This window comes from Populus nigra, chromosome 4, assembly GCF_951802175.1.
Source record: "Populus nigra chromosome 4, ddPopNigr1.1, whole genome shotgun sequence".
Classification (NCBI taxonomy): Eukaryota; Viridiplantae; Streptophyta; class Magnoliopsida; order Malpighiales; family Salicaceae; genus Populus; species Populus nigra.
Genome location: NC_084855.1, coordinates 11,656,052 through 11,683,963, shown reverse-complemented (window position 1 = coordinate 11,683,963; position 27,912 = coordinate 11,656,052). Strand labels below are relative to the sequence as shown.

The 27,912-nt window shown below is 31.4% G+C and overlaps 2 protein-coding genes and 1 long non-coding RNA gene across 3 annotated transcripts; 2 read left to right on the top strand and 1 right to left on the bottom strand.

The window, feature by feature from the left end:
- The first annotated feature begins 170 nt into the window (after positions 1 to 170).
- On the top strand, positions 171 to 2,812 carry LOC133690791 (pentatricopeptide repeat-containing protein At2g03880, mitochondrial). Its single transcript, XM_062111054.1, has one exon. It carries the CDS (start codon positions 382 to 384, stop codon positions 2,782 to 2,784), a length of 2,403 nt encoding a protein of 800 aa, XP_061967038.1. The 5' UTR covers positions 171 to 381; the 3' UTR covers positions 2,785 to 2,812.
- Positions 2,813 to 3,007: 195 nt separating this feature from the next.
- Positions 3,008 to 9,819, bottom strand: LOC133690792 (shaggy-related protein kinase theta-like). Its single transcript, XM_062111055.1, has 13 exons — positions 9,291 to 9,819; positions 7,460 to 7,714; positions 7,230 to 7,322; positions 6,767 to 6,826; positions 6,380 to 6,655; positions 6,154 to 6,228; positions 5,660 to 5,716; positions 5,433 to 5,573; positions 4,941 to 4,991; positions 4,743 to 4,838; positions 4,569 to 4,652; positions 4,302 to 4,404; positions 3,008 to 4,223 (listed from the first exon to the last, which is right to left on the bottom strand). The coding sequence occupies exons 1-13, from the start codon at positions 9,351 to 9,353 to the stop codon at positions 4,168 to 4,170; spliced, it is 1,410 nt and encodes a 469-aa protein (XP_061967039.1). The 5' UTR covers positions 9,354 to 9,819; the 3' UTR covers positions 3,008 to 4,167.
- A 2,389-nt stretch (positions 9,820 to 12,208) lies between these two features.
- On the top strand, positions 12,209 to 13,704 carry LOC133692747 (uncharacterized). The gene is made up of 2 exons (XR_009841987.1): positions 12,209 to 12,955; positions 13,050 to 13,704. It is a non-coding gene; the product is annotated as an uncharacterized LOC133692747 (long non-coding RNA).
- The last annotated feature ends 14,208 nt before the right edge of the window (positions 13,705 to 27,912 follow it).

Sequence of the window (27,912 nt, the reverse complement as noted above, 5' to 3'; positions counted from 1 at the left end):
CTTTCATGTTAGGTTTTTTTTTTTACTTCAAAAAGTATTTTAGTATTTGAACCGTGTAATTAATATGAAAAAATATTTATTTATTCATGATAAATTTAAATATAATAAAAACAAAAGTGAAAATACTTTAATCCCTTCAAAACTAATGTTAAATTTTTGAAGAGTAGGCAAAAAGTTCACTACACTGTTTCAAGATACAGTCTTTTTGAGTGTACATCTACAGTGATTTTCTAGGGAGGGTTAGGCTCTTTTACTTCTCAACCATTTTTTTCCCTTCCTTCCTTGTTTTCTACCGTTTTCCTCTTCCAATCCTGTACGGTAGCTACCAAGGTTTGTGAGTTAAAATCACCCAAATTAAAAGGACTCTTAATTTTGGCGGTTATGCACAAATCAAGATTTTTAAATTTCTCTCGTGATTGTCTACACAGTGCTGCAAAGTCAAATGGATTTAGTTATTCAAGACTAGAATCGAACAGGGTTCTCAAAGATTTGTCAAAACGGGGTCGAATTGATGATGCGCGGAATTTGTTTGATAAAATGCTTGACAGAGATGAGTTTTCATGGAACACAATGGTTGCTGGTTATGCCAATTCAGGGAGATTGACTGAAGCGAAAAAATTGTTTTATGAGACCCCAGTGAAGAGTTCGATCACCTGGACGAGTCTTTTATCGGGGTATTGTAGATATGGTTTTGAAAAGGAAGCTTTTGAATTGTTTTTGGAAATGCAGCTTGAAGGACTAAGGCCAAGTCAATACACGTTAGGGAGTGTTCTTGGGTTGTGTTCGACAAATGGTTTGCTTCAAAAGGGGGAGCAAATTCATGGTTATGCGATAAAGACTTGGTTTGATTGGAATGTGTTTGTAGTTACTAGTTTAGTTGACATGTATGGGAAGTGCAAATGTGTTTTTGAAGCTGAGTGTCTTTTTGAAATGGTGGCTGATTGCAAATACAATGCAGTCTGGAGTGCTATGCTTGCTGGATATTCTCATTATGGGTATGGGTATAAAGCGATTGAGTGTTTTCGAAACATGAAAACTGAAGGGGTTGAGTCTAATCAATTTACTTTTCCAAGTATTTTGAGAGCTTGCGGAGCCGTTATGGCATGTGATTTTGGGTCTCAAGTACATGGTTGCATAGTCAGGACTGGTTTTGGTGCTAACATTTTCGTTCAGAGTGCACTGGTTGATATGTATGCAAAATGCAGGGACTTGAATAGTGCAAAGAGGGTGTTGGGGAATATGGAGTTTGATGATGAGGTTTCTTGGAACTCCTTGATTTTGGGGTGTGTGAGGGAGGGGTTTGAAGAGGAAGCTCTATCTTTCTTCCAAAAAATGCGTTCTAGAGATATGAAGATTGATGAATATACGTTGCCATCTGTTTTGAACTCTTTTGCATCCATGAAGGTTATGCAAAATGCAATTTCTGTCCATTGTTTGATAATCAAAACTGGCTTTGAAGCATATAAGCTTGTCAATAATGCTCTTATTGACATGTATGCCAAACAGGGAAAGTTAGATTGTGCAATCATGGTGTTCAGCAAGATGGTAGATAAGGATGTTGTCTCTTGGACCTCCCTTGTTACAGGATACTCGCATAATGGCTCTTATGAGGAAGCTATCAAGCTATTTTGTAAAATGAGAATTTCAGGTGTATATCCTGATCAAATTGCTGTTGCCAGCGTTTTGAGTGCCTGTGCAGAACTGACAGTTATGGACTTTGGACAACAGATTCATGCGACCCTTGTTAAATCTGGTCTTGGGTCATCCTTATCAGTTGGTAATTCTCTTGTGACAATGTATGCTAAGTGTGGCAGTATAGTCGATGCAAATCGTGCCTTTGAGAATATGCCAACTCGGGATGTCATCAGCTGGACAGCTCTAATAGTCGGATATGCACAAAATGGCAGAGGAAAGCATTCTCTACAATTTTATGATCAAATGATTGCCACTGGAACAAAGCCAGACTACATCACGTTCATAGGTTTACTTTTTGCTTGCAGCCATAATGGTCTTTTGGGAAGTGGCCGTGCCTACTTTGAAGCAATGGATAAAGTATATGGGATCAAACCAGGTCCTGAACACTATGCTTGCATGATTGACCTTTTGGGGCGCTCAGGAAAACTTGCTGAGGCCAAAGGATTACTGAATCAAATGGTTGTAGCGCCAGATGCAGTAGTATGGAAGGCCCTGCTTGCTGCATGCAGGGTACATAAGGAGCTTGAATTGGGAGAGATGGCAGCTAAGAACCTTTTTGAATTGGAACCCATGAACTCCATGCCTTATGTTATGTTATCTAATATGTATTCCGCAGCTGGTAAATGGGAAGATGCTGCGAGAATCAGACGGCTGATGAGGTCCAGGGGAATATGCAAGGAACCTGGGTACAGTTGGATTGAGACAAACAGCAAAGTGAGCACCTTTATGTCTGAAGATAGAAGCCATCCATTGAGAAATGAGATTTATTCAAAGATAGATGAAATTATTATGTTGATCAAGGAGGCTGGTTATGTGCCAGACATGAGTTTTGCACTTCATGACACAGATGATGAAGTCAAGGAGCTTGGTCTAGCTTATCACAGCGAGAAGCTAGCTGTTGCCTTAGGGCTTCTCACCGTGCCACAAGGAGCACCAATTCGTATTTTCAAGAATCTCCGTGTTTGCGGCGACTGCCATACAGCTATGAAATACACGTCCAAAGTATATGCTCGTCATATAATTTTGAGGGATTCAAATTGTTTCCATCATTTCACAGAAGGAAGATGCTCTTGTGGAGATTATTGGTAGAAGGCTTAATTATCTATTATTTACTCCACTTGTGTATATATATATATATATATATATATATATATATATATATATATATATATATATATATATATATAAGGGGTTAATAGAGTGGTTGAGCTATTTACAAGATTTACCCTCCAGCAGCTACAACCCCTCCACGGCTGATGCTTAGCATAAATCCACTTTTGGGTACTAACTAAACAGAAATGTGTACTGCAGATAACTCAAGTTATAACACAGGATTTCACAGATCGAATCAAAGTGGAAGTTCAGTAATTTTCAACAAACAGCGACCACAAGGTGCCCTTAACCCACCATCTCTCCAGGCTTCTCAGATACAGATCGTGCAACTACCACGAAGGACAAATCAACATTGGAGCCAGCGCAGAAACAAACCAATGCTTGATAAATAAACCCTGGGAACAATCAGCTAAAGACAGACATGGTAAACAAAGCCATGAAATTCTCATAAACTTGAATTTCTTTGTAACACAGGAGGTAAGCAAGAGAAGTACACACCGCGACATCCTCACTCATCCATTCAGTTAATTCTCCACAAACACTGGCAAACTATACACCGGAAACTGGAACATGGAAGGGTAATGACAATACCTTGCCCTTCATGCATTGAGGCATTCTTACATGAAAAAAATAAAATTTGGGATAAAAATTAAAAAATATATATATAAAAATTTATAAATTATTTTGAATAAAATAAATAACAGAGTATAAATCAAATATAATATATATAAAAAATTAATTTAAAAAATAATAAGAGAAAAATAAATACCAATAAAAAAATAAAAACCAAAATTTATATAAAATTCACATTAAATCAAGTTCTAAATAATGAAAATTTTAAAAAAAAATCTTAAAACAAAATATATAACAATTAAATAAAATTTAATATAATCAACAAATAAGTGTCTAAGTTTTAATTCTGAAAAGTGTTCTCAATTTAAAATAAAAGGAAAACACTTTTCTAAAAACCAAGTAAATATTTTTTTTAATTGGAAAGTATTTTTTGTTAGTATATAAACACAAAAAAAATTTGAAAATAGTTTTCGGTAACCACTTTACATGAAAGAATGAAGAATGAAGAATCAGGGTCTAAATGTTGGAACCCTGTGACCAAGAGATCCTGCCCCCGTCAAATAATTATGCTTCAAGCTCCATCAATCTTGGCATAGCCTACCCACCATCACCCACTACCTTGTCTAAGGTCTCCCTTTGTCGTAACTAACGAGGTGAAGATTGAAAATTGATTTGGTCTGAATTATTTGAGCAGGCAGCATGCTTGCATGTGTGACTAGGCATTCAAAATTCAGTTGCACTGATTTGGCTACAAATCTGACCATGTACCCATCGTCAATTTTCTTTTCATACATGCTCAGGAATGAGACGTTGACGCAGTTCAGTTGATGCCCCAGCCAACTCTGCAAAGGCATTAGGCATGAGAAAGGCAAAGAATCTTTAGTGAAAAAACTTGCGACCAAAATACTATAATAGTTTACCTTGGGCAGTAAAATTGAATAGAGGAGGTAGCGCACGCCCATTAGGCAAGCATGCATTTGCATGTCTCAAATCATCAAAAAAGGGGTGTGCACATGCCTCCAACTGACAGCCAGTAAAGAGAAGTTTTAACAAAAAAAGTTGTAGGGCGTAAATTAGCAATTCTACAAGGAAAAATAGCAATTCAAACTAAACAAGCAGCAGATAGAAAGAAATGTTAGACAGTTTTGAAACTGATTAAATTTATCTAAAGCAGTATCAGCACTTACAGCAGCGCACCGCATGTTTGGTGAATACTGAAGCAGCCTTGATACGAGATCCACTGCTTCAGGTGGCATTCGTTTGTGAAATATCTGAAATTTGAGAATCAATCTGTTATCCACCAATAACCATACACCAAATATCACAATGAAAAGATCCTTTTGATAAAATTGTTAACAGACCTTGTGCCATGGGTGAGCCTTGATCTGAGGGAACTTGAATTCTGTGTAATTGGGATTCATGCACTTAATTTCTTCTCGGGTTGGTGTCCCCAGGACCTAATTTATGACCATTGAAAGGGAAAGAACACTTCAGAAATGGACCCAACATGTAGAGAAGTATAACATAAAAACAAAAGGCTTGAAGGTAGTATAGCATACCTTAATAATTTCCACAAGCTGATCGACACTGCTTTCCCCAGGAAAAAGAGGCTGCAAAATGCAAACATTGAGTAAACATCAGAAGTCATCGTGTATACTGGCATTCAAAGAATAATTCATTGAACCAACATGCAACAATCACAGCATCAAACTCAAGTGATCAATAAGCAAAAAGTGAATAATGGCAAACATTACATGATTAGTAAACCCTCTGCATTTCCGTAGCCAGAAAGAAATGTGAAATTGTAGAAAAGAATTCAGAAGCCTTCAGCTAAGTAGCATGAAAGAGAATATATATATATATATATATATATGGTGATTAATGAGTGATCAGGAACATAGAGCCCTAACTACATGCACACCAGGTAGTATTGGAGGGGCGTGGGAATTTTTAACATGAGCAGAGAGGCATTCGAAATTATTCTTTAGAATATTCTATAACTTGCTGTCAAGCTCACCAGTTACCAGGTGAAAAAAGCCATATAGACCCACCTGTCCAAGAAGAAGTTCGGCCAAGACACAACCAACAGACCAGATATCAATGGCACTTGTGTAATCTGAAGCACCAAATATAAGTTCTGGTGCCCTATAATACCGTGAGCAGATATATGATATGTTGGGTTCCCCTGGCACCTGAAGATAAAAAAGATAATGGGAGTTTTCAACACATCACTGGCATAATTTAACATTCACTACTGAAAGTGACATAATTAACATACCAGCATCTTTGCACTACCAAAATCACAGATTTTTAGCTGATGAGTATGGGGATTGACCTGCAGAATGCAACAAAACCTCAAAAAGTAATCCTTTACCACATATATAAACAACAAAACATCACATAGCTGCTATAATTTTTGCAAAAACTTCCATGATATATATTGCACAAATCATTCAGAGGCATGAAGATGAGGTGATGACCAATTGCTTTCAACTCCCCTTTAAAAGGAAATATTTTCTAGTCTCATTGCAGGAAAGCCAAAAAAATAGCATGTCCTGGACTGTGGCAGCATATTCTCCAATTTGTTACTGGTGAACAAGCAATTCATTAGGATCTGTAATCTTCAGCACAAAATTCATGTGAAGGAAACTAAACTAGACGGGTGAAAGTTTTTGATTTTGGTGGTTATGAATAACCAAGGATTGAAAGACTTCTATCATTTTTGAATGTTGATGCCAAAACAAAGGGGAAAATGGCAGAGAGAAAACTTACCAGTAAATTCTGTGGCTTAATGTCACGATGGCACACCCCAACCACATGGTGCAAGTAATTTAGTGCACGGCAAATCTACAAAGCCATTAAGTAGAATAACTTGACTCATGAAACAGTATACCATAATTTTTTAGAAAAATATCCAGAGCACACCATAGGAATCTCAGTGTATGCAAAATAAACCAAGAAAAGGCATGTTAAAAATAAACATATTTACAAAGTTTACCTGATAAGTATATAGTTGAACATATATAATGGGCATGTGTTGGTGATTCATCCTGTTAAAGTGCCTTGAAACTCGATGGACAGTCTCAGATATATACTCCAGAACAAGGTTAAGATATAGTTCATCTTTTTCAGTAGTCGAATAGAAACAATGTTTCAGCTGAACGACATTAGGATGGTCAAGAAGGTGCATGATTTGAAGTTCTCTGTTCTTGTATCTCTTATCCTGCAATACCTTCTTTATTGCAACTGCTTCACCAGTTTCCAGGCACTTAGCCTGCCGACCAAAATAAAAAGTAAAATAACAGAACATAATATTATTAACACAATACATGCTAAACAACAAACTATTGTGGTTGCACGCAAGATGCTGGCTAATTCCACAGACCTGGTAGACAACACCAAATGAACCCGTGCCAACCATGCGTTCTGCCACATATGAGATTGTCTGGGAAAAAGAACATATGTTTAGCAGCATGGTCAAAAACTAACCCATATGACATATAAAATTAACATGTAGCCCTAAGAATCTAAAATAGTTAAAGTATGACATAAAGAGAAGTTGAAGGTCCGTAACATTCTTTCTCAAAGGCTTCCTTAGCATGGTATTGCTGGACCCGAGAGCTTGGAGGATGGTATGGTGCCTAAACATTACATCTCCACATATGCAAGTGGAAATCTATAATGCATTATTCTTCAGGACATGGAAAAAATCTACTTTTATATAACAGCCATGGCAATGAAGTTCCAAAATAAAAACATTCAGAATGCTCCCTAACTACATGAAGAAAAATGTGATGAAACAACAACCCATAAATTGCAAGAACGTTCAACCAGGGTCGTCAAATAACCTGCTTTGGCTGTCCATCCTGACCACCTACTGTGGTTGCAATAATCTGACCAGTTGCTGTCCCATTGCCACTCACAATGGCAGCTTCCACTTCCTACATGATCAGAAACTCAATGACTAATAGAACATACCAAGAAACTATGTCTTCATTTTATAAAAATATTACTGAGATCTCCCCAATTGTGTTGGGTGTTTAAGGTGGAGTGGGGTTAGTTATATATAAAAACTTACCTTTTCATCATGACTAGTGGTTTTTTCATCTCTGATCTTCATTTGATGCATCTCTTTGGGAAGCTGATCATAGCCTGATTTTTCTGTTCTTGTCACTGAAGTAATGTTGGATGTGCTCGCAGCATTTTCCTGTGATGTAGAAGCCATATGCTGCTCCTGATCTGTGACACTTCTTTCAACTAAATAAGATTCTTCATCAACCTTTCGTTCTATTTCTTGATCAATCTTAGCCCTCTTTGTTCCAGCATCCCCACCCTATATGAAAAATATCATGTTTTCCACAAGAAATCAGATGAATAGCATACAACATTTTCTTCTTCATCTTACACTTTCACAAATATAAGTGTACCATATATCCCATTCTATCTCACATTTAGTTGCTAGTGTTATTGCACAGCCATTTCATATCTTTGGGCCAACTCTCAAAAATTAGATTTTATTACAAAATATAATTTTAGGACAAGACAAGATGCACCAACTCTCAAAAATCAACAGATGATCCAAGAAATAAAGAAAATAAATACCTTGGACGCTAATAATTTCATAAGCTTTGTGCCAATATGGCAACTTGGTTATTTAAACATATATCCAATATGACCACTCAAACTTATCCCTAGGTAGAACTGAAATAATTAGACTATAGACAGGCCAATATGGCAACTTGATTACTAAAACACATATCCAGCATTACTACTTGAAATTCAGTCTAGGTAGAACCAAAGTAAACAGAAATGACACATCCAAAAACTCACAATTCGAGGATTTAACTAGATGTTGCACTCTAATTAATGCTTCTTCGAGTGAGCGATTGAAAATAGAATGATTCTCGATATCAACAAGGATTCTATTTAGACATTTAATCATTAAGTGCAAATCTATCATAAGATTTCATTGTTATCATCATAAAAGGACACCGCATCTTATGTGAATAACTTTCTTCTAGTGCTCCATCTCGGCTACACCTTTATTTAAAAAAGGAAAAGCTGATAAAGATACACATTAACCATTCTCAGAAAAGAACCAAGAATTGCAGCATGACGTACCACCTGCCACAACAGCAACACGCTAAAGAAAAAAAACCCGATAAACTTCACTTTCACCATTGGGCATCCAAATAAACAAATAGCATTAAATAGATTCTATAACATTTGCTAGAAATTATAATCATAGTTGGCACACAATCAAAATAACGCTCACAGTAATAGAATCATCATAAGGTAATAATAGAATCTGATGTTACATCTGAGCTACAAACATTATGTTAACCGACATTGATCAGCCAACCAATCAAACCTCTTTACAGGATTAAATGAACATACAACAAGAATGGGAATTGCTATAATATAGGGCCCCACGAGTTAAAACCACATTGAAAGTAAGAAAGCCTAATTCCAACTACTAAATATCATCTCCTTCTATAGCAAAAAACAAAATAAGAACAGATTGGACCCAGTGCTTCCCATAAAGGAATCAGAAAAACCACGGAATTTTGAGCATTTTTTTTTTAAAAAAAAATAGAGCATAAGCCCAATCAGGAATCGGTCCAAGCTCAATGAAAAGTGGTCAAGCTCGACAAAAAAAAATCGAGAAACATGCAGTAAAAGAAATGGAAGAAAAAGAGAAACACATAACCCCCTTGTTTCAAATTTAGCTATCATCCATAGGAAACCATAAAGCAAGCAAGAGCCTTCTTGACCTAATTTACTCAAAATCCAAAAGGTATGAGCAATATAGACATTAAAGCTCCTGTTTTTTCATTTATTTACCTCATTTTCTTAGAACCAAGCAAGCAAGAATTTTCAAAATAAAAACAGAAAAGATTCAAACTTACAGGATCGGATGATATAGAAGTTCGACCTGAAGCAATGCTCTTTAATCTACGCATCACATTCATGGTTTCCTTTCTCTTTTCACCAGCAAACAAACCAAACCCTAAGTTTCCTTTTAAGAAAATAAAAAAATATTAAAAAAAAAGAGACACAAACTCAACCTTCTCTCCACCAACAAAGAGAGAGATAGAGAAAATGGTGAGAGGAAAAGAAGGGAGCTCAAAAGAGAAAAACAATGAACAACAACAACAACAACAACAACAAAATCTTTCTGTTTCTTTCAGAATCTCTATCTCTCTCTGGAAACCTTAACTTTCTCTCTCTAGAAATAATCCTTATGAAGCTACCATGTGTCTGTTTTTTTTTTATATTTCCTTTGTCAAATCTAATCGCCCTGAGGGATCGATCAGTTCTTGTACGGCAGTCAAAGTGTATTTTTAACCGTCGATCGGTAATTGTTAGGAATAATCGGACGGTCTTGCTTGAGAAGTTTTGTAAAAGTTAGAGGTTGGTGCTACTAAATTGCCCTGGACTTTGTTCGGTAATGACTGGAAAGGGATTTGAGGGCAGATATCCATGTTGAACGGAATGTTCGGGTAGGTTTGACTGGTCTTTGATGATTTTTTTTGGCGGGCTGGAGTGGACTGGATCAAAACAGTTTTTTTTTCCAATCATTTAAGATGTATTTTAAAATACGGTAAAAATTTTAAAAATTATTTTATATAAAATAAATATTTTTATGTTTTGAATGGTTTTAAAGTTCGTTTGATTACGCGATAGAGATTACGTTTCAATCAAAACATAGATTACATTTCAATCAAAACATAGGAGCCAAGCATTTAATAAAAAAAAATCATTAATTATTGTTCATGGCCTTATCACTTTTTGTGTTTGCAACGCAGGATTGGAAGAAGCAGTCAGGTGTAATATGCTTTTCTTGTACTATTTGTGTTAATTGCACCGTGTGAACTTTTTTTTTAGTATGTTAATTTTTTAACATTTTTTTTAAACAAATATTTTAGGGTGAATTTTATACCTAATAATATTTTATCTAATTTTATTATACGCTAAAAAAATTATGAAAACTGTAGTTCTTGTCGGGTGTATTTCGTATGTAATGAAATTGTAGATGTTTTTATGAAATAATAAAAAAATATTTTATATTAAGTATAATTTATTTCATGATGTAATAGCAATAGTTAAATCCACAATATTTAAATTAAAAATCATCAATATTAATATATATATATTTAAATTATTTTATAACCTTAATTTTAAAAGCATTTTTAACCAAACACTTTAAACTATTTTTTTTCAACCATAGTTTTAACCAAACACCTATTTTTTCAAACCAACCTCAACTAAAAGTACTTTTTATAAAATAATTTTTTTCAAACTACAATCATAACAGCTACCACAATACTAAACACACTCTTAATATGTTTATATTAAAAATAATTTTTAGAAAATAAAAAATTTTATTTTAATATATTTCTAACTAAAAAATATTTTAAACACCGCTATCAGAATTTTAAATACATTCTTATAAATATATTAAACAATTAATATACAAAATTCAAATAAACAATATATTAACACAATAATAAAAAAATTTAGTGAAATATTTTATTTTTATCATGTTACGGTTTATAATCACGATTAAATCACAACATCAGGATTGTAATAGATGTCAATATTTATAATCATGATATTTAATTAAATAACTTTAAAAATCAGTCAACCATTTCATAGTGTCAGTTAAATCAATTATACCATAAACAGAGGTAAAGCTTACATGTGAATACTAAATTTTGAAAATTTTAATCGTAGTTTATTTTTTATTTTATAAGTTGAATAAAAAAATATATTCTAGCACCTAAAACATATAAAAAAAATTCCTGAAAAAATATAATTTTTATGCTAAACTGATCGAGCGGTTCAAATAAATGAATCAATTGACTAATAGGTGAAGCCAAATAATAAATATTAAGGGGGTGTTTAGTTCCGGAAAGTAGTTTTTAGAAAACCAGTTTTTAAATTTTCCTGTGTTTGTTTGTTATTAAAAAAGTTGGTCAATGGAAAACACTTTCCAGTCAAAGAAAAATTTGGCTTGATTTCCAGGAAAATGTTTTCCTATTATTTTGGAAGGAAAACACTTTCTGAAAATTGTGAAAATTTTAGAAACGTCATATTATTTGTTGATTATATCAAATTTGGTCCTTAAACTTTTGATTGCTATATATATTTTGTTTTGAATATTTGTTTTTCAATTTCATCCGAATTTAATTTTTATATTAAGTTTGGTTCTCATTTTTATAGTTGTTATTTGCTTTTCTCTTATCATTTTTTAATTGAAATTTTTTATCTATCAAATTTGGTCATCATTCTTTTAATTGTTACTTATTTTATTTGAAATAATTTATGAAAAGTTTATTATTATTATTTTAATTTCTTCATCTTTTAATTTTTTTTATTTTTTAAATTTGATCTCTATTATTTTGATTATTATTTATTTTATTTGAGATAATTTATGAAATTTTTTTTTTTCAATTTCATTCTCATTCAATTTTTTAATTTGTAAGATTTGTTCCTCATTATTTTAATAAAATTAAAAAAAATAAAACATTAATAAGTTATTTCCCAGCTCATTTTTTATGACATAACCAAATACTGGAAAGTGTTTTCCAACTTATTTTCCATTACACTATAAAATATCAGAAAATAATTTATTTTTCTAGAATTTACTTTTTCAGAATTTATTTAAAAAAAAAATTACTTTCCAGCAAATAAATTGGGCTAAAGATATTGCATCTTCTAGCAACAAATTTCTTCAATATTTAAATAAAAATGAAAAACATGTTTTTTCCTCTCTTTTTAGTTGTAGAGCAGAATAAATTTTTATCTTTAGTTTTAATGAATGGCTAGAATTATTCCTCGACATCAAGGATCGATATCCCATCAGCACGTACACCTTAGCTAGAAGCCTAGAACCTCCCCATTTCTCCATAAAAATCACAGAAAACCCTAACGCAAGCAGCCTGGTAGGAGGATGAGCACTGTCCCATCCATGACTATAACAGTCTTCTGCTTAACTATATCTCGGCCTGAAACCAATCTAGAGACAACCCCTGGTTCCAGCCGTAAAGAAAAGCCAACACAAAGCACCATTGCCTCCCCTGTTCCAGCTGAAAGAAAAGCCAACATCTTACACTACACCAGCACCCAACACTTTACCAGTAGACCCCAAGCTATCACCATTTTTCCCACGACACCTCACAGACCCTCTTCTCACACCCGAAACCAATTATCTCCAGTCTCAAGACTGAAACCAACACAAATTTAACCGTCAGCCATACAAAGGAAAGAAGCAAAATAATTAACCCTCATCGCCACCAGCCATCCTCCAGAATCAACCGATAGCTTCAAAGACCAGCCAATAGCATGACTAAGGCCAACCATCGTGAGTGGTAGCATTCCTCTCTGCATCATTCGTTGATTCCACTATCCTCAGCTCCTCTATCCGTATACAGCCATGGCAGAACTGGTTTTGGCTGAGGAGTCATGACGGCACCACCAATAGCGTCTATGTATTCTTTTTGTTCACGACAACCACTACAACTAAGCAACGTTCACACCTTCTCCTCCCCCGTTCATAGTATCTGCAGCGGTAGGTTTTCTCTAGCCAAGAACAGTAGCAGTACAATATTGTTTGTTTGATAACAGCAACAAACATTTCCAGTTTCTTCCTTTTCCATTCACAGCATAAACAGCTACTGCTTCGGCCAAAGAACAAGAACCACAACATCGACAGCACCTCCTCTATTAGAAAGGACAGCCACCTTTCCAGCGGCAGCACCGTAGGTTCCTTCCAGCCATGCCAGTAGTTTCCAGCAACAGTACCATAAGCTCCTCAAACCATGAACCACAGCAGCATCAGAAGCTTTGCTTCTCATTCCAAGCTGAAAGCAGCAAATATTGTCCTCCCACGTTTCCAGTAAAAGGATCTTGTTGCAAGGAAGATCAAGTATTGTTAGCACCATCAGTAAATACTCCAGCCCAGGAATAACCCCCCTCCCTTTCTTGTTACGATAGTCTTGCATATTTTATTTTAGTTAACATCTTTTAGTTCGAAACTCATAAATGGTGCCATTTCCATGCGTTTTGAGAATGCATGCTGCTGGGTTTAAATGAATGTTGGGTTAAATAGTATAGGGGTTTTAAAGTATTGTTTAGAAACTGGGTACAGATCTTTTGTCATTAGCTACGGTTACCTTTTTTTTGTTTGTGGGCATGGATTGATTATTTTTACTTGATGGGCTGATAGTTAAGCCTTGGGTATCTTGATTTATCTGTTTTGCATGGATCGGGCTTCAATTTGAAATATTTGAATAAATTTATGGGCTGTTTTGAATTTTAGATCCGTGTGACTGGGCTTGTGAGCTGAACCCTTCAAGGTTTAAGGTTGTGCCAAAATTTTACGAAGGAGATATCCCTTTTTTTTAATCCTTAGAACTTGTTTGGTATATACATTTTAATGATTTTTTGACATTTTTTGGTGATTTTTTTGTGCTCTTGCCAAAAAAAACCTTAAAAAATTTACAAAAAATTCTAAAAAAAATTCAGGGAATGTTTTAAAATTATTTATGAGTTATTCGCATGTTATTTTCAATAATTTCACTTAATATTGGAGTTGTAAACTTATATTGTAAGGTACTGATCCAATATTGAATATACTTATTTTGGTTCAAAACCTAAACCCTAAAATTAAAACCCACAAAAACATGTTATTGATGCATACGAACCCTAAATTATTTACTAATGATGATATACAAAATTGCAAAAACCAAAATCAAGTCAGAATAAAACTTAAAACTAGTACTCAAGACAATGTCTTCAGATGACCACGAGGAACATGAACCTAAGTTGTCTAGAAAATTCAGTATACATTGTTACACCTAGAAAATACATTTTAGGCCTTCAAATTAAGCTCTCTTAGTCCCAACAAACCACATTTTAATAAACAAACAAGTTTGAATAAAAAACACTAACAAATAAACTCGAATAATCAAGAACATGTATAAGATTTTAACTTTTAAAATTACAACCCTATTATCAACCAACAAAAACATCAAAACTCAATCCAAACGAACTCTTTAAACACTTAGAAACCCAAACTAAACTCAAGAATCAAGAACATGCATTAACAACATAGAAAAAGCCATCAAATACCTATTTTTACCTTTAACAGATTCCAAAACTATTATTCTTTATCAAAACCAAACACACAAACACCTTTTAAACATCCCGACAACATTAACAACAATATATGTATATATATATATATGACCTTTTGCAAAAGTTTGGTATTAATTTTGGGAAAAGAGGGCATATGACCTTTTTTACTACACTTGTAACAAGTAATGGTTTTATAACTTATACATTTTATATTATTTAAACAATTGCATGTGGCATTATATATGTTGCAGGAAAATAAATATATTATCACTGCACTAACAATTATTCCAATTCAATATAAAAATAGTAGTAAATGTGTTATTACATTAATATTATACAAGTATGTAGACAATAGTTCATGCAAACAATTATTATTAAATTAAATTATCGATAATAACTTCAATTGTATAAAGCATATTGCATGTTGCTTATAGGATTAAATTATTAATAAACTTATATTTTTTTTCTTTTGAAAAGATACATGCATTAGAACATCTCTTATTATAAGACTATTAGGATTGGGGTAGATCTAATCCATGCATGTTTGAATAGATAGGTGCAAACCCAAGTTTTAGTTAATAACAAAACTAGAGTATCCATGACGTGAACTAAAGTAGTTATTAAAAATAAAGTACTTAATTTTTGTTTTCAAAAACCATATAAAAAATAAAACTCTCATTTATATTGTGAGAAGATAGTTTGGTTTATATGTTTATTCGTCCATGTATATAGATATTTTGATGGGATCCTAACAAAAAGTTCTAGAGCAAGTTTCAAGAGATTCTAGGTATTTTCATAATTGATTAATGATCCTTGAAGGTTGAAGGTGAAATGTTTTTTTATTGGTCCACAAACTCCTTCAAAACAAGTCTCTTATAATGTTTAAGCTAGCACATATATAGAAGGAGTGTACCCTTCAATGATATGTGTTATCTGTTGCATGAGTAATGAATGATGGTGATGAATGCAAGAGATGTAGAGGAATATAATGTCTTTTGTGTGTCTTTATATGTTAGTAAATAAGCTAAAAACTTTACTTGATGTTTCATAAATGTTTATAAACCTATAGATTATGTCAATTTACATAGAGTTACTAGCAAATATAATAATAAACTATGAGTTTATAATACGGGGATTATATAAAATAATAACCTATAATGATTGATGGTGATGTTATTGAGTGTGAAAACATGTTTCTTGTGGGCTAAGTCCTAACATGAAAATGTCTTAACACTGTTTTGTAACTCGGTGATTGTAAAAAGATCATATTAATATTAAATGTTTAATACCTATAAAATAGAGGGGTGACAAGCATGAATTGGTCTTTGAAAGGTCTAGTGAAGAATTGAAGATGTAGGAGCATAAACACTAAGTGCCCGTTTGGCACTGCGGCTACGGCAGCGGCAAGAAGCAAACAATGAATTAAAGTATTTGGTTAATACTAACCACACTTTTTTTTATATGGGTTCCACTCAAAAACTGATGTTGAATCTCAGTTTATGAAAAGCAATTTTTATTTTCTTCTCATTCTCTTCTGCGTGGAGAGTGACTCCACTGTTCATGTGAAAAATGGAGACTGTCTTCACTGTTCCGGCCGGACTGGGTCTAGTCCAAAGCTAAATGCATTGAACCGGGTCTGACCTAGTAAAATAAAATAAAAATAAAATAAATTTTTATTTTTAATTGTGCTTTATTTGAAAAACTAGTGTTTCTTATTATTCAATAACACTACATAAATTAGAAGGAGATCGCTTGATGATGTAACATTTGTAGAATTTGATCGCAATCCCAATTTTATTCATGATGATATTTTACCTGATGTTGTTGCGCGCTTACGAAACCAATGAAACTGTAGTTTTTGTTGGATGTATTTCATACGTGATGAAATTGTAGATAATTTAATGGAACAATAAAAAATATTTTATATTAAGTATTAATCATTTCATGATGTAATAGCAGTAGTTAAATCTACAATATTTAAATTAAAAACCATTTAATATTAATATATTTTTTTAAAAATTATTTTATAACCTCAATTTGAAAAGCATTCTTAACCAAACACATTTAAACTATTTTTTGTTCAACCTTAATTTCAACCATAGTTTTAACTAAATATATATAAATACCAAACTAATTTCAACTAAAAGTATTTTTTATAAAATAATTATTTTCAAACCACAACCACAACAGCTACCACAATACGATATATTATTAATACGATATATTATTTTAAGTGTGTTTGGTAATGTGGTGGAGTGTGTTTTTCGATTGAAAATATATTAAAATAATAATTTTAAAGATTTTTTTATATGAACACATAAAAAAATATCTAAAAAGAATCAATTTAATATTTGTTAAAATAAAAAATAATTTAAATAGCAAAGCTACCCTTGATGACAAACTTGCTAGTTTGAGAGGATCCATCACGCTGGACAGCGTGCACGTGAATTCCAGTAGTACGATAGAAAAGGTCTCTCTTTTGCCGTAATCCAGTGGGAAGGGTCGAGCTGAGTGCAATTAGACCCCACCATTCATATGTAGTGTCATTTCTACTTTTAATGCAATCTTCCAAGCAGAGTACTGTCGGCAAGTAGTCATGTATAAGCCTGTTCAAATCAAAGGTACTGGATATTGGCCATGGCTGCCATGATTCGAAACAACGAAAAGAAAATTGGTTTTGGGAGACATTTTCCACTCGTACAGGGAACATTTTATTATCTGAACAGATTTTGAAGAAGTCGGGCTGAATGATCAGATAGGTAGCAATCAAGTTACAGCCATGGTACACGGTCGCGAGGTGCAGAATCTCGAGGACTTCTTTTAGTTTTTCTCAGTTTTGTTTTCCTACGAGCATTGATTTTCCGAAGATGGCACTGGAATCGTATTTGTTTTGTAGGCATTTGCGGGCAACTTTCTGTTCTGTCGAAGAATTCATTCACGGCATGGAGTTTAAGGCCTTCTTCGTACAACTGGTTCTGCTGAAATCATATGCTATTGCTGTGGTCATGCACTTCCTAGCCCAGTATGCTCTTGCCTTTACTCCAGCATTTTGGGCCTTTCTGGCTGGTGGCAGGCTATGAGCCTGCACCAGTTCCACGTGATAGGTCCTTGGTTTTCTTTCCTTCGTTTCTTTCCTTCTTTCTTTTCTAACTAAATAACTGGATCGTACTCCACCTCGAGGAAAAAAAAAAAAACCCCCCATAAAAACTAATGTCTAAACTTTGATAATATTGTTTCTAATAATTTTTGTTATATACTATGCGTGGATTATTTCAGTATGACCGGTCGATTTGATGGGTTCAACTTAAAATAAATATTTAAAATGATAATTTTTTTTATAAATACTGATATAATACTATATTAAATAGATTTGAGTTAATCTGGGTTAACAACTCAATTCGTATAACAGGTCATAAGATTATGATAATTTTATAAAAAATAAATCAAAATAAGTGGTGAAGCTTAGTTTTCAACAAATCCAATTTTCAATGATGAAATTAAAAGAAGAGCAATAAAAAAAGATAAAAAATTAACGCGAATTAACCTGGGTTAACCTCCAATAGAGAGTAAATTGAAATAAATAATGAATTTAAATTTCTAATCAGTACAGTGTTAAAAATGATATTAAAAAAATTCAATTAAAAAAATAACACAAAAAAATAACCTGAATCAACTCGAGTTAATATGTCAAACTAGTGACATGAGTCATAAAAAAGAGATAACCTCATAAAAAAACTAAAATAAATCAAGAAATATAATTATCAATTAATTCAATATTAAATAATAAAATTAAGGGGAAAAAAACCAACTAAGCTAACTAGTAGACACACAATCTCAATCATAAAAATAAACTAACTCGTCAAACAAGCAAGCGATATCAAACATGAAAGTAATAATCCGAGTTACGGCACTAAAATTCCATGAAGTTTGGATATATTTTTTGTTGTCAAAATTCAATGTTTGCATGTGTTTGAAGAGAGAAATGGAGTAGAAAAGCAGAACATCTTCAATCACTTAATTTTTTTTTATTAATGTTGGTATCTGAGTCAGCTTATGTGAATTTTAATTAATCACACATATCCTGAAGTTAACAATCATGTAAATTTTTAGTAACTCTGAAATTTATAAAACTCGAACTGATAATTTTTATAAAATAAATTTAAAACTTGATCGATTAAATTATATCTTTCATTGTGCACTCAATCAATTTTTAGTTTATTAGGTCAGCGTATTTCTATTTACTTGTAGGCTTGAGAAGAAACACGGCTAACTAGAGCCATGAGATTAGGCTAAGCTACATGCAATTGCTATAATGGGAGTCAATAGGCAAGAACATATTTATCTCTGTTTTTTTTTTTTTGATTATTATCAATTATGCAACTCTCTTATGCTTGAAGATCCTAACACCAGAGAGTTCAGTTTTGATGCTCGTTGTATGAGAAATGAATTTAGTTTACATGTTCGAAAGACATTGAATTTTTTTTTTAATAGATAAAAGCTTATCATGATTTTAAAAGTAAGTTTCAAGGAAACAATAAAAAAAATATGTCTTGATAATTTTGACGTGTCTATATGAAAAAAATAAAAGAATAATTAATTTGAAAAAATTATATTAAAAATCAATGATAAAAATATATTTTATTTTCATTGAATATTCATGTATAATTTTTATTTTTATTTTTGATATTATAATCATGTATAATTATTACATAAAAATTAAAATCTTATTTTAAAATATCTGGAATGATTAAATGATTTTATTTATTTATTATTGTAATTATTAATTTAATGAAGATTTTTTTAAAAATATAAATATATAAAAAAAAAATGAAAAGTGAAGTGAATCAGGCCAGGTGCGCTTAGGCTTCCAAAGCGAGACATGTGCACCAAGCCTTGAAAATAAAGGCTTGACACTTATGAGCTCAGCAGGCCAGGCTGAAGCGCGCAGCAAATTTTTTTGAAAAAAATTGAGTGGACCACAATGCTGTACACCCAAGCACATAACTGATAACACATCATCAGTTGTAATAATTTTCTAGCTATATTTGATACATTAAAAATAAGGGTTTAAGTTTTTAACTGATAAAATCTAAATTTTTGACAAAAAAAAAAACTAAATAATCATATACTCAATAACAAAATGTACTTTAATAAGTTTAAAATTGAAAACCAAACTAAAATTTTCAAAATTCCATCTGCTTTATCAATTTTCTTGGCAGGATAAAAGTAGCAAACAAATTTTATCAAATGTTTCTCATTAAAATAAATTTATTAACACTCTCGTAATAAAAAACTACATAGGCAAAGATTTAGAAAGATGCGCTTTTCTAAAAGTTAAAATGAAAAAAATAATTTTAACCATTTAATAGGTGGTCCAATAGTAAGATTTTGAGATCAAGAGGTTTGCTTCTCATATGGTTTCAAACTCGAACCTGTAGTTGCTAATATTGATGGTCACTGTCACTGGAAGTTTACATGGTCATTCACTTCAAGTCCTGTGAAAATTAGTCGAGGTGTGCGCAAGTTACCCCGGACACCACACGTGAATAAAAAAATAAAAAATAATTTTTTTTTTAATTCTAACCCTTATTTTTTAATTATAAATTAAAATTTTATTTTATAATATCAATATTTAATTTAATATAAGAATACTGACATATTACATATGCAAGAGCACGCGGAACAAAATAAATTTCCACTTAAAAAGCCATGCCAACGGAAATTGCGAGAATGGAAAAAAAAAAAAGAAGATTATTGACAGAAGAGTAAAAAAAATCAGGGACCAAAAATGGAAAAACTTGCTATGAACAGTGAGATGGGTGTGTGAACAGTGATACTGCAGTAATTTCCTATTGTCAAACAGTTGTGTGTTTTAATTTAATTTATAATTATAATTTAACCTTCTTATCGATATTACTTTTTTGTTTTTTATTTCACTCTCTCTCTCTCTCTTATTGATTTTTTTAAAAAAAATAAATAATTTTTTATTCTTTCTCTCTAATAATTATTTGTCTTTCAATTATTTTTCTCTGATTTAATTAGTAATTTATACTTCAAATTTTTGTTGGCCAAAATAAATATATCTACCAAAAAAGAGTGCTCACGTGAATATGTCAAATATACTCGTAAACATTGGAATTCACCGAGAGATTTCACTATGAAAATGGAGGTGAGAATAAGTGATCGAAAAGGAATATTGACATTGTGCAGTTCTTGGTTAATTTGATCTCTAACCGAGGGGGAAAAAAGGGTCAAATCCACTCAAATAATGGTGGTTAAACACGTATAATTAACCCTAAACCCTATCACCATATCAAAGATCATGCCAATAATTTGAACAAAAAAACACACAGCAAATTTTCTATATTCAGAAGGGATTCACTTCAGCAAATTCACGTGTTCTTTTCTTTTTTTTCATGAAGATCTCCTTATCCCACATCCACGCAACCTCTCCCCAGGCATGATGATAGCCATGCCATAGATCGCAATGGTCCACCTGCACCTAGCTAGCTATCATCGTTTGAATGAAGGAATTAAGTTGATGCAGGTTAGAAGATGGACGTCTTGAAGCCCTCTTTCACACAAACCAAATGACAAAGGAATAATCTCTTCAAGTAACATCATAGAATGTCAAGTCTTTTGTTTCTACTCACTTCAATCGATTCTCACGAGCTCTGAATTTTCTTTTCTCAACAAAAGAAGAGAACAAACAGACATATCAACTGTGTCCTATGATCATATTTCAGCTTGCTTACACTTTACACTCAGCCAACAGATAAGAAAGGTGTATTTACTTATCTATGGTCCTACATACCGTCAATTTCTCTCATTCATAGCACAAAGGGTTTTCTTGCATGCATCATCTTCGTTGCAATCAAGGCAATAAATAAATAATTACGACGTCTCACTAGTTTCACCAAGATTCAGGATCTTAAACTTTAAAGTTTTAATAATCAAATAATAACGAGTTTAAATCTTATTATTTTTATTTATTTGATAAAAATTAAACATAAAATAATATATATCTATATAAATTTTAAATTTAAAAAGCTTTCATTTGAAAAGGTGTGTTAGAAAATAATATAAATCATATATTAAAACCTTACTTAATAATTTAATTTTTTGAGTTGAATTGATTCTTTGACACAATCTAATATATTATCTTAATATTAAAAAAAATATTATCTTGAAATCTTTTTACTTAAGATATGTTTTTAAAGGTTGTATAAGTTATTTTTGAATTTATAAAGTTAATCAGGTTATATAGGGTCAATTTTAAAACGATTTAATTTTTGTTTTTTAACTAGAAAAAAAAAACATATTAGTAAGAAAAATTTGATTTGATGTATAATGTAACGCGGGTAAATAATACAGTGAGGGCTATTTTGCCACTCTGTTCAACAAAAGCTGGCATCCGGCGTAGGAACAATTTAAGCAATTCAACATGGCAACTTCAAATTAATGTTTGATGTTGTAATCGAACAGCTAAAAAAGGCAGCATTGGTCTCGGGAGTCCATGCCAAACAGTTTGAAAACAATTTGAAGTAGTGATTGCAATGTTAGGTTTGACCGGGCCTGAGTTGGAAGATACTGTTACATTCTATTTGTGTTATTTATGTTATTATGTTTTAAAAGTATTTTTGAAAAATTTATTATTTATTATTTTTTTTATTTTAAATTAATATTTTATAATATTTTAAAATTATTTTGATATGTTGATATTTAAAAAAAATTAAAAATTAAAAATATTATTTTAATATATTTTTAAATAAAAAAAATTTTAAAAAATAATTCCAACCACAATTAAAAAAAACAGATAGGGACCGAAGACTGAAGTCTGCTTCGGAGATGAGACGAAATGATCTTAGCCACAGCTACTTCTATCGGCTCTCAATAGTCCAAGTCCGGTGTGGCCCACGACTAATAATGCAGTGGACTGTGGAGGATTACAACCACCATCAACTCGAGTTGAATTGGTTCGAAGGTGGGGAAGAGGTGGAGCCCAGATGCATGTGAATCTGAGGTAGGGACTAGTAAAATCTGTCTCGGCGGAGGTACTTTTTGAAATAATGATACTAGGTCGAAGGGATGGGGGGATTGAGATTCGAGGAGGAGAAAGACGAAGAATAATGTACCAGATACGGAAAGGCCTTTACATGCAAAGGACCAGCAGCTGCACCGCCATTTCCTTCGGCGCCGGATAGCCTTCCATCACCTTCACTTTCGATTTCCTTCGTCCCCAGTACTTCTCTCCTGATCTACAGACACCGCTGATCGATGTTCCCTACGTGCGCCTGCATGGAATATAAAGAAAGAAAATCTTCATTCACCAAAAGAGTTGTAACTTAATAATCTACGTACGACAACTTCTAAAACAATCCAGCGATTAAAATTTTTATTGTGAAGTTGGGGGACGATATGCACATTAATTATGATGTCAATCTTCAAAAAAAAAAAAACTTTAATAATATTCTACAACATCCCATATTCCGTATCTCATCTTTTTTTTTTTAAGAAAATAAAAAAACAAAGAGAAAAAAAAGAAAAAAAAGAATCTAACACAATCATATTTGCACGGCATGCAAACAAACGTGTACCACTTAGATACTAAGAACCTGTTTAGCTATCTAGTAGCGTATATATTTTTTACGGTTTTATTTTGCAAGTTATTTGGTTAATTAACAAATGTTTGTTATTATTCATGGGTCTATAATCTGCTGCGTTTGAAACGCAAGATAAAGGGAAGCAGCTAGGGCTGCTTTCTGCACGTTAAAATAAAAAAACTATGCTTCACTGTTCAGTAAACAGTTTTTTTTTTAAAAATCAGTGCGGTTAATTGATTTTACTTGTACTATTCACGTGAACATGAACAACAATTTTTTTTTCAAAAATTAGTTTAAGGTGAATTAAATTTACTCGTACTGTAATCTCAATTTTATTCCTGATAATATTTTACTTAATTTTGTAGTTCTTGTCGGATGAATTTTGTATATAATGGAATTGTAGATAGTTTAATGGAACAATAATTTTTTTTATATATAAAGTATAATTTATTTCATGATATAATAGCAATAGTTAAATTCAAAATATTTAAATTAAAAACCATCAATATTAATATATATTTTTTTAAATTATTTTTTAACCTCAATTTCAAAAACATTCTTAACCAAACACATTAAACTACTTTTTCTTCAACCTCAATTTCAACCACAGTTTTAACCAAACACCTATTTTTTCAAACCAACCTCAGTTAAGAGTACTTTTTATAAAACAACTTTTTTCAAACCACAACCATAACAGCTACCGTAATACCAAACATACTCTAAATAAGTGGTTCATCAATTTTTTTCATACCTTCAAAAACATTGACAAAGCACTGCAAGTGTGTTTTAAATTAATTTTTTTTAAAAAAAACACTCTACCTATATATCTTAATATTAAAGGAGGAAGACAAAAATAAAAAAAAAAATCGATCTAACTCGAGTTAGCATAACAAACTTGTGATCTAGATGGTGAGATCAGGATATCCTAATACAAATCATATATAAAAAATCAAAGAAACTCAATATTTAATAAACTCAAAGTCGAGGGATAAAATGAAAAAAATTATATATGTAAAAAAAGATTAAAAAAGAAGATTAATATCAACCGAACATCTCATACCCATGACCCGGGTCATGAGACAGGGTTGACTAAAATGAAAAAAATAACGAAACTCAATCTTCAACGATCTAATGCTTCAATGCAAAAGGCTAAAAATTAAAAAAAAAACAAAATCAATTTTAAAAAAAAATAAAAAAATAAAAAAGAATAAAAAATAAATTTGACATAAAATATAAAATGATGTAAAAATCTCGAGTCAATCTGAGCTAGAATGAAAAATGTGTGAGTCGGACTGCAAGGTCAGATTATCATCATAGAAAGCAAAACAAAAAAAAATAACAATGCTTAATCTTCAATAAACTCAATGTTGAATGAAGAAGTTGAAACATAAAATTGGTGGGAAAAAAATGATTGATATCAATCCAAGTTTAAATTTTATATCCTTAACTTGAATCATAAGACTATGAAATATTTGTAAATCAAATAAAAAATAAACAAAAAATTAATGTTTTTAACCCCAAAATGTTTTTAACTAAATAATTAAGCAAACAAGTTGATTTAGCTTTAAGATTATTGGGAAGATTGTTTAGTAAAACCATTTAAATATATTTACAAGATAATAAATCATGAACATAAAGCATTAAACAAAAGATAAAGTATCGAATACTTACAAGTAGAATTGTAGAATTTCAAATCAAGATTAAGACAAGAAAAGAAAATTATTGTCAATAATTGTATCCTCTGTCTTTAAGGCTAAATTTCCCATCGATAGGTATAGACGATCTTAGCAAAACTCACCTCTTAGGATTTCAAAATCAATATCATGAAAGAATTATGCATTCAATTAAGACCTATGAACTAGAAAACTCACTCATTTTCTCTATCTACAGAGAGCATAAGGGCAAACAATGTAGATAGAGAGAAAGAATGTGTTTTTTTTTCCTTTCTACTTCGTTTCCAACTTCTAAAAATGAAGAAGAATTAATACAAAAGGCTAGGGCCGTAGAATTAATTCTTTACAATTCATTGAATTGGACAAACAATAAATATGAGAAGATTTAATGGAACACAATTAATTTAAGACTAATTAGAATTAATTCCTAAAAGTTTATTGAATTGCAGAAACAATTTACTTCAAAAGCTTCAATGAAACAAAATCAGTTCAAGATAGGTAGAATTAATCCATGATAATTCATTAAATTTGTAGAAAATCAATGAATAAAATTAGATACAAAGAATGATCAATCAATTTCACATTCATCATGAATGATTTTAGACTATATATAAATATCATGTTAAGACCATTTTTTTAATCTCTATATAGTACCTTTATATTTCTAGTTATTCCGTTCTCCCGGAAAGAGGTTCTATTACCTTTCATTAAACACATATATTAAGGTTATGTTCCTAATTATAATAGTAGTTATAGTTTAAAGTATTTTTTATTTAAAAATATATTAAAATAATATATATTTTTTATTTTTTTACACTTATTTTTAAGATCAGCACATAAAAACAATATAAAAATATAAAAAAATAAAAAAAATTAAAAATTAAAAAAAACACGATTTTAAATGCATTTTTAAACAGAGCTGAAGTATAGCCAATAATTGCTTTTGCCAATTCAATTTTTTTATTTTTTTGACTTTACGGCATTATCTTTTTAAATTAAAAGAAATAAAATAAAAGGTGCAACGATATAATTTTTAACCAGGAACAAAATAGAAAAGTAAGACCATAAATCTTTTGACTAGATGAGTTTTGAGAATAAAAAAGTATTTTAAAACGACCAAAAAAGGACAAAACCACGCTATTTCTAGTAAATTGACTCTGTAATTTTTTTTTCTCAATGAATTTGCCATTAAATGGAGCGAATAAAGTGTGAGACTTAAAATTATTATTTTTTCAAGCTAAAAATAGTTTAAAAACAGTAATATTTTGGTAGATAAATGGACACTAAAGCAAGCAAATGGTTAATTTTAGCGCTTTAAAATTCACAAGAAGATTTTTCTCCTCCATAATATATATTAATAATGGACACCACAACTTGAATTTCATAAAAATTTTAATTGATCCACAATCAATTTGTGCAATTTACCCATTAAGAAAGAAATAAAAGTTCATGCACTTGAGGGGCCTAGCTGCTGTGGTCAACCTTGTGACTTGTTCCGTCCCCGTCCCGGGTTCGACCCTCTATGTGCACGTCTGTCACCCCCGCGATGCCTAACCTGCCCCTGGGCTTGTAGGATGTCCAGTGGGCCGTGGGGAATAGTCGTGGTGCGCGCAAGCTAGCCCGGACACCCCACGTAAATCAAAAAAATAATAAAATAAAATAAAATAAAATAAAAGTTTATGAAATAGGTTTTCAAGCTCAAGCCATACATTGCATGGAAAGGAATGCACTAAAGGACACGAAACAATTTTTTGAAGAATAGTAACCATCCTAGATATATTTTGGTGGTTAGTGTTTAGCGCTGTGTTATAAACTTGATCAATTCTTTTTTTAATATAAAAAAAAATTGCCAAATGAATAAGAAATTAAAAAAAATTTGAAACTCGAATTATTGACTTGATTGGATCCAAAATGCTTGGTTAATTTAATAATTTAATAAAAAATAAATAACAACAATGAATAAATATAATAAAAAAGAAATTGAAATAATTAATTATAAAAAATAGGTTGTCTATATCATAATCGGAATAAAAAAAAAAAAGCCTTCAGACTTAATATTCCTATGTCATGGACACTACTTTGCCACTAGAATGAGCTCACCTAAACAGTTCTAACAACATTACAAAATGTTTCATGATAGCATCGAAAAAGGTTGAATGCCTTGTTAAAGCAATAACCCGGAAAGCAAACCAAAAAACAATATCATAAAATGAACATTTCATATTTATATTTAATCAATTACTTTAATTTAAAAATATATTTTTTTACAACAAGCTAAATTTAACCAAAACAAATAACAAATAAAAAAACTCAAGATAACCTAAGTTATTTGCAAAATTAATGAGAAATTCTATTGAAAGCAAATAAAATAAATAATAGAGCTTAATATCCAATTAAATAAGTGATCAAGGATAAAAAAAAACATGAGCTTATAAAACGAAAAAAAAAACAAGCAAATCCGAGCAAATCTCAATATCCCAAGTTAATCTTCCAAACTTGCAACCCGTGAAATCCTAGATCCTGATTCAATCGAGAAATTTATTTCCCAATAAATTTAATATAGAATGATGAAATAAAAAAATATATAAATTTTAAAAATTTCCGAAGTAAAATAATAGCAACAAAAAAATAAGGACTAAATCTAATAGGAAAAAAAACTAAGGAGAGTAAAATATTAAAATAAATTTATTTTAAAAATTATTTCAAATAAAACAAATAGTAATTATAAGAATGAGAACCAAATTTAACAGATGAAAAAAAATAAAAAAAAATAAAATTAAAAAAATCCACTTTTATAATTAATTAGAATTAAAATATTTAATAATTAAAAAAATAAAGATTAAATCTAAAGAAAAAATGAATGAAAGGACTCCTTTGAAAATTTAAAAGGTTAGGCGTGGAAATCAAAGAGAAAAAAAACAAAAGAAAAAAAGAGATAAGGCCTCTAGTGCTAGATCGGATGTCCTTAAGTTACACACATTGTTTAGGGAGGAAGGATCTGTTAAGATAATTCTAAAAAATCAAGGAAAGCCTTTTTTGGCTGTTGTTAGTCGTCACACACATTGTCTGAATATAATAGAGCAGCATATGTCTTAATGCACGCACCAAGCAAT